The sequence below is a fragment of the Pristis pectinata genome, chromosome 7 (assembly GCF_009764475.1).
Source record: "Pristis pectinata isolate sPriPec2 chromosome 7, sPriPec2.1.pri, whole genome shotgun sequence".
NCBI classification, from domain to species: domain Eukaryota; kingdom Metazoa; phylum Chordata; class Chondrichthyes; order Rhinopristiformes; family Pristidae; genus Pristis; species Pristis pectinata.
The window spans coordinates 24,794,977-24,808,914 of NC_067411.1; the positions used below are offsets into that span (position 1 = coordinate 24,794,977).

At 39.6% G+C, this 13,938-nt stretch overlaps 1 protein-coding gene across 1 annotated transcript in view; it reads right to left on the reverse strand.

The window, feature by feature from the left end:
* Positions 1-13,938, reverse strand: part of iqgap2 (IQ motif containing GTPase activating protein 2) — a 228,648-nt gene that overhangs the window by 197,951 nt on the left and 16,759 nt on the right. Inside the window, 1 exon segment of the mRNA XM_052019190.1 lies at positions 4,596-4,695. Within this exon segment, the coding sequence (XP_051875150.1) occupies positions 4,596-4,695 (100 nt within the window).

Consider the following 13,938-nt stretch of genomic DNA (forward strand, 5'->3'; position numbering starts at 1 on the left):
GAGTGAAGTAATTCCCCCTCAGATTCCCCTTAAATATTTCACCCTAAACCTATGACCTCTTGTTCTAGTCTCACCCAACCTGAGGGGAAAAAGCCTGCATGCATTCACCCTATCTACACCCCTCATAAATTTTGTATACCTCGAGAAGATCTCCCCTCATTCTCCTGCACTCCATGGAATAAACCCCTAACCTATTCAACCTTTCTCTATAACTCAAGCCCTGGCAACATCTGTGTAGATTTTTTCTGCACTCTTTTAAGCTTATTGACATCTTTCCTGTAGGTAGGTGACCAGAACTGCACACAATACTCCAAGTTTGGCCTCACCAACATCTTATACAACTTCAACACAACATCCCTACACCTGTACTGAATGCCCTGATTAATGAAGGCCAATGTGCCACAAGCTCTTTTTACAGCCCTATCTACCCATGATGCCACTTTCAAGGAATTATGGATCTGTATTCCCAGGTCCCTTTGTTCTACCGCACACCTCAGTGCCCTACCATTCACTGTGCAAGTCTTACCCTGGTTTGTCCTCCCAAAGTGCATCACCTCACACTTGTCTGCATTAAATTCCATCTGCCATTTTACAGCCCACTTTCCCAGCTGGTCCAGATCACTTTGCAAGATTTGATAGCTTTTCTCGCTGTCCACTAAGCCCCCAATCTTGGTGTCATCTGCAAATTTGCTGATCCAGTTTACCACATTATCATCTAAATTATTAATATAGATGATAAACAACAATGAATCCAGCACAGATCCCTGCAGCACACCACTACTCGCAGGCCTCCAATCAGAGAGACAACCATCTACTACCACTCTCTGGCTTCTCCCACTAAGCTCAAGTTGAATCCAATTGACTACTTCATTCTGAATGCCAAGCGACTTAACCTTCTGGACCAGCCTCCCATGCAGGACTTTGTCAAAGGCCTTACTTAATTGTTCTGTTTCCACCATACCCATACTAAATAGATTAGTCTCTAAAAATTCACTTTAAGGACACACATACTACATTTGATGGATCCAGCCAATTCTGCAACTGAGCACGGATAGATGGTATAGGAGCAGAAGTAGATCATATAATTCCTTCAGACTTATCACTGATTAGATCCTTTGGTCCATACCTTTTGATATCCATATCTAGGTAGATTAGGTCTACATTCTCAGTACAAATGAAATTCATCTGAGCAGTCACATAAATGAAGTTAGCCCATCTAGAAAGGTTTGAGCTCACATTCTTAGGGGAGTTCATTAAGGAAAGTTAACTGATGCGAAATGTAAATACATTCTCTGTCCATGGATACTCCCTGATCTGCTGAATATTTCCAACTTTGTTCCATTTTAATTTTATACCAGTGGAACTTTTGCTGATACAAAAACAAATTGTAAAATTTTGGAAAAATTTACACTTATGATGCAAAATAGTCAAATTGGGTTCTTTCTGCCTTCAAAACATCCAACCAAATAAAAGTGTATCTATAAGTAATTTGAAAGAAGTGCAACTTGAAAAGATATTGATTTTAAATACACAAAAAGTTGCTTTTACATTTATACATGTCTTTCACTTAGTGAAACCACAAGCAGTCCACTTAAGCTGTTTTATTTAAGCTATTAAATATTACAGTGATAATGGATGTTCTTTTTAAAAAGCTGCATCAAACAGATCCTCCTTAGGCCTCAGGCATTAATGTGTAAAAAAGAATGCAATAAAGTTTCCATTTGATCTCAAAGACACCAGATGCCTTCCAAATTATTTTTGATCAAATAGTCCTAATCTTCAAGTAGTTTGGTGGTCTGTAATTACACTGCAATATTATTTTTTAAAAAAGCAAACTGGCAAGGCGGCAAGCAATATCTTAAAAACACAAACATAATTTTTCAAAATGCACTGCAACAATTATGTGCTGCTTCAATCAGTAAGAACTTGCATTAAATTTAACTTTGTACGTTAAAGACAAAAACATCTTTCAAACAAAAAAAAATCATCTCTGGAGTTGGACTGTCTGTTCAATACAGAGATATCATTTAAGCCATCTGTGCATTTCACCAAATGAGTGAGTTGACAGATACAGAAGCAACTTGTTCCAAACAACTGGTACTTCTGAGATGTCAATTAAACTACTTTATTAGCAACCAAAGGACAGATTTACACATCTACTCTCCAGTTTCACAAACCTACTTGTAAAATTGGTACAACTCAAGTTGCATCAATTTCTCCAGAATAAAACCATTTTTTCGAGAAAGGGGTATACTGTTAAATCCTTGACATTAAAGCCCCAAACATGTCTTTGGGTATTTTTTTCCTCTCGTTTGTTTTATCCCTCCTTGGGAGTTCGCCAGGAATTTGCTGTAAAGATAAAAGGCAAAGTTTGCAGCGCTAACATTAAGGAATAATACAGAAAACTTCTGTACATGGCCAATTAAATGGAAAATCTAAAAGTTCCTGTCCCCTAATTCCATTCTTCTATGAACTTTGTTCTAATAATATAAAAACCAAGAGACTAGATGTTGAAACACATGCAAGGTCATCATATAGCTACAGATGTCCACCAGGAACCACTAAACACAAACAGGAAAAAGTCAGGACTTATTTATTCACATGGAAGGGAATTTCTAATGACATGATTAAATCTTAATTACAACCAAAGCACCATCCTGGTACAGAAATTTCATCTACAAATATGAAGCCTATTTGCTCATATTTCAAATATTGCTAGATATTTCAGACAATTTAAAAAATGTACTTCTTTTATCACTTTCTCCATCTTTTCTTTTTTTATTTTGCCTTTTGTACATTATTCAGTATCAATTTATATTCACAACAGATCTTTGTTTAGGCATATCACCTCAGTAACAATTACACAAATGGGATTGGTTGGAGACAAATTGTTGCTTTACACAGGTCCTAGGTTCCCAAAGAGGGTGCCGAGCTAATCTTCTTCAACTTAGACAGTCCCTTGGGACTGAGGAATGCTTGCTTCCATAGAAGTCTTGTGGGTTGTGAGGTGGTCGAAAAGGCAATGTGGGAACACCAGAATCTTCCAGATGAAGCAGGATATCCTGACAGGAAAGGGAGTTGGATAGTTTACAAGGCAGTGCACTCTTTCCGCCACTCATGAAGGACCTGTGTGCATACCTGATGCATGAATGAGGCTCTCAATACCATTCCCAATGCTTCTTCTCCATTTTAAGTAGTTATAGGCCAGAGATTTCCAGGAGTCAGGATTTGTTGCATTTCCAAGGAGGTATTGAGCATATATTTAACTTTTTTTTCCCCCTCTTATAGCCTGGTAATCTCTTCCCATGAGAAACCTCAATAGAGAATTTCAGGAAATTTGTTCATGGCACGTGCAATGTAGCCAAGTGAGAGCAAATAGGGCCTCAGACTGGAGATGTTTGCCTGAGAGAGGATACTAACACACATTAGCTTATCCATCCATTCAACTTGGATGAATTTGCAGACAGTGTTAGTAGTATTTTTACAGTGCTGTGTGATGCCTGATCTAGAGTGACCAGATCTCAGAAGCATCTAGGAGGGTGGGAATCATTACTGCCTGATAGACCGTAAGTTTTGTGCCAGGTCTGAAGTCTTGATCTTGAAATACCACTTTCCTCAATCGACCAAAAGCTGCGCTGGCATATTAAAGCAATGGTTACCAGATGCTTGATTACAGTGAGTTACAACTCAAAAGTTCATAAAAGGTCTACAGGAGTTGCAAATGTAATGAACTAAAAGCAGCATTCCTTCACCATTGTCCACAATCCAGGCCATTGACTTGTCATTTGAGTACAGTTCCATGGCTACATATTTTCTATTTTACAAACATCTCAAAAATACTTAAATAGCTGTAAAGTGCTTTGGAATATCCCGAGGTTTTGAAAAGTGCCATATAAATGCTGACAACTCTTTCCCTTATCCAAATCCCCATTAATCGTGCGCTAACCTAGACTGTGAACATCAGCTAATTATGGGATGGACAATTTTTCCCTCACCATATCAGAGCATTGTGCCAAATATACCCTAATTCTGCCCCTATTGAGTAGTCTAGATAATCACCATGGGAGTTTACTGGCCTTATATGAAATAAAACCCTCTGTATTTTCTTTAACGAATTGCCATTGCTTTCAAACTGCAAAGAAATGGAGACAGACACAACAGCAATGTTGCATAGAACAATATTCCAAGGGAAATAGCTGATTGGAGGAAAAAATATCATGCAAACCAGCTAAGTAGTTTTCCACTCACTTGACCATCTCCATAGAATTTTTGTACATCCACATGTATTGTTGCAAGAGAAGATCTCAATCCAATGCAAGAGGAGATCTCAATTCAATGCACAGCCTCTAAAAAATCCCACAGTTTCATGTTCCAGCATCAACTTACTTTGGGTGACTCCAGCGCAAGAGTGCTTCCAACCAAACCACACTAATGCACTGAAGAGCTCAGTTACTTTTTTCTAAATAAGGCCTGGTCTACACCTCTTTAAAAACATACAAACATCACCTTTAAAAGGGCAATTTTTCCTCAGCATTTCTATCATTTTGATAAGAAGTTCTACTTCTCGCTACTAAGTGAATTCAAATGGTGCTTACTGTTTGGCCTCCTCTAGATGGCATAAATATTCATAAGCAATATTCTGATGCCTCCTCTCATCCATCTCCTCTGCTGAGAGTCTTTCATCATCCACAATAGCTGCAAAAACAAAAGAAAAAATGTGCATCTTTTATTATATTGATGATGGAAGAACTGGAGCATGACAAGTAAGAAAATTAGTTCAGGGTTGTGCAGTGCATCATTTCCACAATGCATGTTCCTAGCCTGTTTCCACCAAAGACCACAGCATTATTGAAGGTGGTTCAGGAAACTCTTGAAACACCCTGTCACTTACCTCCAGATTCCTTGCAGCCTCTGCACCATCTATGAATTAAGTGAGAAGTGCAGAAGGAATAATCACCTTTCACCTAAATGGGTACAGCTGAAGCAGCTCAATAAATTTCGAGAAACAGTGCTCTCCATTTCAATCTCCATGCACAAAAAGGTATTCAATGACTACAGAAGGCACAAAGAGGGGAGATTGCATCAATTTATCTCCAAATTTGACAATAACTCTCTATTGTAACTTTTCCAACTAGCAAGGTGAATGTTCTTGGGAATGCAATGAATTTCACGTTAAATGCCACTTTTGTTCAGTATACATCACAGGCACATTCCTCCCCACCATTGGTAGTATCTACATGAGGCGCTGCCTCAAGAAGGCAACATCTATCAAAGATCCCCACCATCCGGGCCACGCCATCTTCTCACAGCTTTCATCAGGCAGGAGGTACAGAAGCCTGAAGTCCCACACCATCAGGTTCAAGAACAGCTACTTCCCTTCAGCCATTCAGTTCTTGAACCAACCTGCACAATCTTAATCACTACCTCAACACTATGACCACTTTGCACTACAATGGGCTTTGTTTTTTGTTCTAATTGTGTTCTTTCTTGTATAATTTTGTGTAATTTATGTTTAATTTGTTTTTCTTGTGAATGCTGTGTATCTAATGCTATATGCCTGTGATGCTCTACAAGTTAGTTATTGTCATATGTACTTGGTCATATGACATTAAACTCAACTTTAACTTCATACACCACTGACTACCATATGCTTTGGATTGTCATAGGACTCTTGAGTATGAAATCCTAAATTTTCAATAAGATAGGGCTTTGCTTTTATTTTTAAAAAGGGAAATTTTAAATATGCAATTACTTCTTTAAACAATTTGTGCCAGGCTAGTCAGGTCAGCTAGGACCATAATAGGTTTGTGGACAAAGGGGTTTCACATCTAAGCAATGAAGGTGCATTCCCTGTTGAGGAAAGGCAAAGAGTGATCTGTGATTGCTCATACATTAATATTAAAAAGAAAATCAAAGACCAACCAGCACTAATTGATTTCGGGAAAGTAAACCCTCAAGTAACCGCAACAAAAAAGATTCAGTCTCAAGTTTAATGTAGGAACAAATTTTTCATTATATCGTTCAATGGGAAGATTAAAGAGATTCTGCAATAATTGACTCATTCACTTTGAATCATACAGCAGTAAGTGCACAAGCCATTTTCCATGCAATGCAAAGATCTGTTTCTCTAAAGGACAGTTTCACATGCACCTGGCTGATGCTGTAATTTCCCAGGTTCCAAACTATTTCCTCTCCAGATCCCTATACCACATTACCCCTAGCCCATTTTAAAATTATCCAGTCTTCCAAAGGCCATGGCTCCCATGGTACCAGCAAAATGATTCCAGTCACCAGGAGGATACCTATATAACTCTGTTCTCTCTTTTGGCAAGCAAGCAGGTCATTAACAAATTGTTGAGAATTAATAATTCAAACATATTTTCTACTATTTCCTAGCAATGGAAAAAACAATAACTGGCATTTCACTGGTTTACAATGCACATTTCAATCTTGTTAATTATACGGGCTCAGCTCAAGTTTTAACAAGTCAACCTTGCAAAGTCCTCTCACAAACATCTGAGGACTGTTGTTTCAATTGGGAGAGCTGTACCACACAGTCTAGTCAAGCAAAAGCTTAACATTCATACTCACAGAATCGTACCTTGATGACAATGTGCCAGTCTTCTCCATTACAATCTCTGGGTGCCCCCTGTCCCAACAGAAAGACAGACCCACCAAAGGTGGTAGCTCAGTGATCTATAGGCAGAAGGGAGGAGCCCTGGGAGTCTTCAGCATTGACTCCAGACTCCATGAAGACTCAAGTACCAAATGAAACATAGGCAAGGAACCATCCTACTAATTACCTCTTAATATCTCCCACAGCTTACAAATCAGTGTCCATCCATGTTGAATAACACTTGAAAGATGCACTGAAAGTAGCAAGGTCACAGACTATACACTGGGTGGGGGACTTCAGTTTACATCACTGACAGTGTTTTGGCAGTACCATCACCGACTGGATCTATGGCAGGATGGCAAGTGAACCAACACAAGCACCTTGTCCACACCAATCTACCCATGACTTCTAAAGTATTATTGGTGTGTGGTCTTCACCCCTACTTGTGTGGGCAACTCTCACTTCCCAGGGAGGATACGCTCCATCATGTTGTGTGCCACTACAATCAAGAAAAATGGAATAGACTCAGAACAAATATGTCAAGGCAAAATTGAGCATCCATGAGGCAATGCAAACCATCAACATCAGCATCAGAAAGGCACACCACCACCTGTAATGCCACAGCTCAGAATATTCCTTACTCTACTATTCCTGGTAAATCAGCAGAACCCCCTTAGTTCACTGGGGAATACAAAAGGGGATTCTGGTATTCTTGTAACACGAATGTTATTTGCCAGTTTTCTGCTCATTGGTGAATGTTTTTGGCTTGCTGCATGCAAGTACAGAATACTTCATTAACTGAGTTCTGATTGGAATTGAATATTGTGCAATCATAAGTGAACACCTTGTACTTCTGACCTTTATTACCGTCACTGCCTCTGCTACAGTTACTTTGATTAGTACTTACTATGACTATAGATAAGGCATTCAGCCCATCTGTCCCATGCTGGTCCTTGGCAGAACAATCCCATCATTCATCCTCTCCTTATTACTCTGTACCCGTGCAATGTATTCTCTCTCACACATCCCCATCAACTCCCCTTTGATTCCTTTTGCCACTTACATACACAATAGTCAATTAACCTGCCAATATGACTTTGGAATGTGGGAGGGCACCTGAGCACCTGGCAGAAACTCAAATGGTCACTAGGAAAGCATGAAATTTCCACACAGCACTGGGCCACTGGAGCCTTGACACAGCAGCACTAACTGCTGCATCACTGTGTCAACCTTTTGAACTAATGTCATTAATGAATCAGCTGGTTGATTGGGAGAATACACTGAAGGGCATAGCATTGTAAGCAATGTTTAGCATTTAAAGAATTATTGCACAAGTTACAAAAGATATACAATTCCTTTAAAGCACAAAGCCAAAAGGGAAAACTTATTCATCTGTGGCTGACAAGAGGATGTAAAGAAAGCAAATCAAGGGAAGAGGCTTATAAAATTGCCAGAAACAGCAGCAGGATTGGGAACATTTTAGAACTCAAAAGGACCCAGAAATTAATATAGAAAACCACGACAGAATACAAGAACAAACTAGCAAGAAACACGAAAGCAGACTGAGAGTTTCAATAGGTACAATTAAAAGGAAAAAAATAATGATGGTAAACATGGGTATCTTGGAGACAGGAGAATTTATAATGGGGAATAAGGAAATTGTAAAAGAATTAAACACTACTTTGTGCCTGGCTTCACGCAAGACACACAAAGCCTGCCGTACATATCAAGGGTCTAGCAAGAATGAGAAATTGAAGGAGCAAAGTATTAGTTGAATATTAGTACTAGAGATGTCCTTGAGCTGAAAAGCTGATAAATCCCATGAACCCAATGATTTACATCCCAAAACTTTGGTAGAGGTGGCTTTAGAGATGGTGGATGTTGTGGTCATCACTTCTAAAGTCCTGCAGATTCAGCAATTGTTCCTTTAGACTGGAGGGTAGCAAATCTGACTCCACTATTTAGGAAAGAAGTGAAAGGAAAAACAGGGAACTACTGACCTGCAGAACATCAGTGAAAGGAAAATTGCTGGAACGTGTAACGAAGGCTGTAATAACAGAACACCTTGAAGAACAACAGGATAAGGAAGAGCCAACATGAAACACCACGTATGAAAGAAAAATAATGTTTGATTAATCTACTGGAGTTCTTGAGGATGTGACCAGTAGAATAGATAAGGAGAAACCAAAGGATGTGGTGTTTTCAGATTTTCTAAAAGCTTTTCATAAGGTCCCATACAGGAGGTCGGTAAAAAAGTTAGACCAGATGGAACCAGGGAGAAGATAAAAGGCAAGGTATCTTTATTAGTCACATGTACATCAAAGCACAGTGAAATACATCTTTTGCAGAGAGCATTCTGGGGGCAGCCCACAAGTGTCGCCACACTTCCAGCGCCAACGTAGCATTCCCACAACTTCCTAACCCGTACGTCTTTGGAATGTGGGAGGAAACCAGAGCACCCAGAGGAAACCCATACAGACACAGGGAGAACATAAAAACTCCTTACAGACAGTGGCTGGAATTGAACCCGGGTCACTGGCACAGTAATAGTGTTATGCTAACCGCTACACTAATTTGAAATTTGAAAATTGGCTAAGTGACAGGAAACAAAGTGTGAGAATAAACTGATCGTTCTCAGGCTGGGAACTACAACTCCAGAAAGAGAATCAGAGTTAACGTTTCAGGTCAGGTCAAAGACCCTTTGTCAGAACTGGGAAAGAAAGAAAATAAGTTAGTTTCATGTCAGAGACAGTGGGAGAGGGATAGAGGATAGGGCAAATCTCTGTCAGGGCAAGTCCAGGGTCAACATGGTGATAAGCCATGACTGAAGTTATCTGGTTGATAGGGTAATAAGGGAATTTCATAGCTTTTACACGTCCCCTTATTTGTATTTCCTCTTTGATCCTACTTATGTTCTTATTTCCAAGAGAGGGATTAACAACCTTAACGTTCAACTGCATTACTACTGACAGCACCCCCACCCTCAACATTCTGGGGACCAATGACTGAAATCTCAACTGAACCAGCCTCAAATATTATGACTACAGGAGCAGGAAGAGATTGGGTATCCTGCGGCAAGTGACTCACCTCCTGACACCCCAAAGCCTTTCCACCATCTACAAGACACAAATCAGGAGTTCGATGGAAGTGAAGCACCAGCAACCGTCAGGAAGCTCAGCACCATCCGGGGAAAAACATCTATTCCCACTACCACTGAGCACAGTGGCTGCAATGTGTTGTATCTACTCAATGCACTGCAGTCATTCACCTGGTCTATCCTGACAGCACCTCCCAATCCTGTAACCTCTACCACCAAGGTTAAGGATACCTGCATGGGTCACCTCCAGCTGTTCCCCTCCAAGTCATACTACAAACTGATTTGGAAACAGATCACTGCTAACTCCCTACCCAAATGCATCAGTCAACTACTTTCACCAGAACTGGAGAGGTTCATCACAACCTCCTGAAGGGCAATTAGGGATGAGCAGTAGTGCCTTGCTAATGACACCCAGATCACCAAAAATGAATAAATAACCCCCCCTCTCTGATTAGAGGTTGCAAATTAAAGCCAAAATTTACAACACATTAAAACATCGTTTTTAGTTTAAAAAAAACTAGAAACTGAGGAAATACTGCAACATAAGAGATTCTGCCCTTTAGGCAATACATTAATTGAATGCCAAATTGGAAAGCAAACAATCTCTTTGCATCACCAATGAGCAAGTCCTTTCAGTTACATGCCCTACACTTATCCCTCTTCTATCATCGGGAAACAGATTAATTGATCATTTATCCTAGTGTTCTTTGTAGAACCCGTTTGAATGTAAACAGTCTGTTTCATTTAAATGCGGGCAACCCCTGCATTAGAGGGCTGTGTTCCTAGAACACAATCCATATTGCTATTTTCCATAACCCTAAAGTGGAGATGCGTTCCTATGGGAAGAGTAATGATGAATACCACAGCTGCTGGTTCATGGCAGGGGAGCCACTTAATAGATTGTCTTGTCAGTTTCCAAAGCAAATCTCTTGTGGCCAGCAGCTGTATTTGGGGGGCACAGAGGGCTGCAGATGCTTATAGCCTTCCAGCTTCAGTTTGACTGGAGACGTAGCTATATTTGATACACATTTAAAAGTGCAAGGTAGTTTAATGATATAAGTCACATCAATTAACAGTGGTAGTCTAGGTTTACAACTTGCATTTAAACTTGCTGGCTCTGTATCAGACATCTTGAAGGTAAATAAAATGGAAAACTCTTAAAAACGGCTTTGAACCTACTGCACAAAAAAGAACATTACTTGAGCATACATCAAAAAAATAAAAATAGACAAAATTTTAAGCTTCTTCTGCATTTTCTATTCATTTAATTTTTCCCCCACACATAAATTCTGTAAGAGCAAGCCTTATTCCACATCACAGATTTTTGGGTCTTAATTTGTGAATTCTGTAAGGGCAAATTTCCATAACCCAAATAGTCATAACATAGGGGTTGCCTGTATGTGGAAATGACTTGAATTTAAGAGTATTTAATGGACTGTGAATCACTTGAAGAAACATGTTACATAAATCCTAGTTTGCTTACTGAAACATTTTTGGCAAGTCTTGGTATGGTTTGAGATCATAACTGACATACAATTAGCACAAGCATTGTCCTGTTTGTAATAAAATATTCAGTCCCAAGAGATAAATGGGTCTTAAGCTTCTAAGTAGACTGTTAATAAATTATAGTGTTTGACATCTGCAAGAGATCCTACTCAGTGTTGAGATTTGAAATGGCAAAATATGGACTTAAGAGTCAATGAAGATTCATTGAATGAGCCGACTTAAAACATCTCTGCAAGTGAACACTGCAGCAGAGTGGACAAATTAGCATCACAGATAGCCAAAAATTGTTCATGATCTAATTGTCAATTCAGGTGGGAACTAAGTATTTCAAATTTTGACATTTAGAAAGAGGCAAAAAGGAAAAGGAGGTGGGTTGCAAGGTTAATAAGAGATGACATCACTGCAGTTGTCAGACAGGATCTTGGCAGGCAGATTGTGGTACAGAACTAAAATCAGTTTGGGTGGAGCTAAGCAGCAGCAGAGAACAGAAAACATTAGCAGTTGTTGTTTATAGGCCTCTGAAAAGTAGCCATGATGTAGGGCGTGGCACAAATAAGGAAATTAGAGGTGCTTGTAAGAAGAAGTAATACACTAATCATATGGTACTTTAATCCATATGTAGACACAACAAATCAAATTAGTATAGCACTAACGATGTAGAGCATGCCTTCCTGGAATATATAAGAGATTGATTTCTGGAACAGTATGTTGAGGAACCAAATAGGAAACAGCTATCTTACAAGCAAGCAATACAACAGGGTTAATTAATAACCTCATTCTAATGGGGGCCTCAGGAAAATATGACCGAATTTTACATTAAATTCAAAAGTGATGCAGTTCACTGGCATTTTCAACCTAGCAAAGAAAACCGTGAAGGCACGAGACACATTTGGATGGGCTGAATGGGGAAACAACATTTAGAAGTGCAAGACAATGGAGAGGCAACAGCTCCCATTAAAGAGATGACATCCAATTTGATTTTTCAAAACAAAATGATAAGAGGAAAAGGTGATCCAGCAGTGGATTTATAGGAGAAATGAAAGAGAGCATTAAATCTTAGGAAAAGATGAACAATGTTGCCAGAAAAAAACAGCAAGTCTGAGGATTGTGAGCATTTCAGAATTCAATAATAGATGACCAAAAAGTTTACATGGGGAAAATAAACTGAGTAATCTAACAAGAAACAAAGATTGGAGGAGTTTCTGCATTCATGGTAAAAGGGAAAACTGGTGTGGTCTGGAAACTGAGATCCCAAATAAGGAGAATTCAGATTTTTTCCTGGTGCAAGAGAGACATGTACAAGAAAGACAAATTGCACCAGATCTAGAAGAGGACCAGTATCCTTGCAGGCAGCTTTGCTAGTGTTGCTTGGGAGGGTTTAAACTAATGAGACAAAAGGGTGGGGAAGCAGGTGGGAAGCTGACTCATGTGGAAAATAGAACAGCAAATCCAGTGGGAAGGGCAGAGAGAGACAGGAGGAGAAACATGAGAGGCCTGCAGGCTTAACTACATTTACTATAATGTAAAGAGGTTCACAGGCAAAATAAATGAGCTGAGAACTTGGATCAGCACATGGAATTATGATACTGTTGCAATCATAGAAATATGGTTGAGGGAAAAGCAGAACTGGCAGCTCAATATTCCAGAGTAGAGAAGTTTCAGGTGTGACAGAGGAGAGTAGAAAAAATAAGGGTGTTGCAATGCTGATCAGGGACAGCATTACAGCAATACTTGGGGAGGATATCCTGGAGGGATCGCCCAATGAGGCTATATGGGTAGAGCTTAGAAATAAGAAATGGATGATCATTTTGATGGAGTTATACTACAAGCCTCCTAATAGTCAGTGCAAATAATAACAGATATGTAGACAGATCACAGAAGGGTATAAAAGCAATAGAGCTGCAGTAGTGGAGGATTTTAAACTTTCCCAATATTGACTGGGATCACCTTAATGCAAGGCACTTACACGGGGTGGAATTCATAAAACACATCTAAGAGGTTTTTTGAAGCAGCATGTAAAGAGTCTACCAAGGGAGAGGGCTGTGCTTAACTTTATCTTAGGGAATGAGGATGGGAAGTGACAGAAGCGTCTTTGGAAGAATCCTTCGAGGACAGTGGCCATGCTCAAGAAACTTCAAGATAGTCATGGAAAAGGGTTGGTCCTCAAGACTGGCCTTTAAGACAGGACCTGATAGAAGTAGATTGGGAGCAGCTGCTAGAGAGAAAAATATCTGACAAGTAAAGGCATTTAAAGGCAAGATAATTAGAGTTCAAAGTCAACATGTCCCTGGAAGCAAAGATGGCAAGTTTAGGGAACCTTGGTACAAGTGATATTAGAGGTTTGATCAGGGAAAAGATAGCACATGTCAGGTATAGGAAATTGATATCGAACGAGTCCTTTGATGTTTCTAGAGGATTTAGGAGAGACTTTAAAGAAATTAGGGAGTTAAAAAGAGGCAATGAAATGACCTTGGAAAATAAGATCAAGGAGAATCCTAAAACCTTTTAGGCATATTTATAAGTAAGAGGGTAGCCAAGGCAAAAAAAAAGTCACTTCAGGGACGAAAGGGCTAATCTATGTGTGGGTCAAGGGGACATAAACGAGATCCTAAATTCTCATCAGTATTCACCAGGGAGAAGGATGTGAAGGCTGGATGTGAATGTGAAGGGGTAGAGCATGTCTGTATCAGGAAGGAGGAAGTACCAGAAATATTGATGC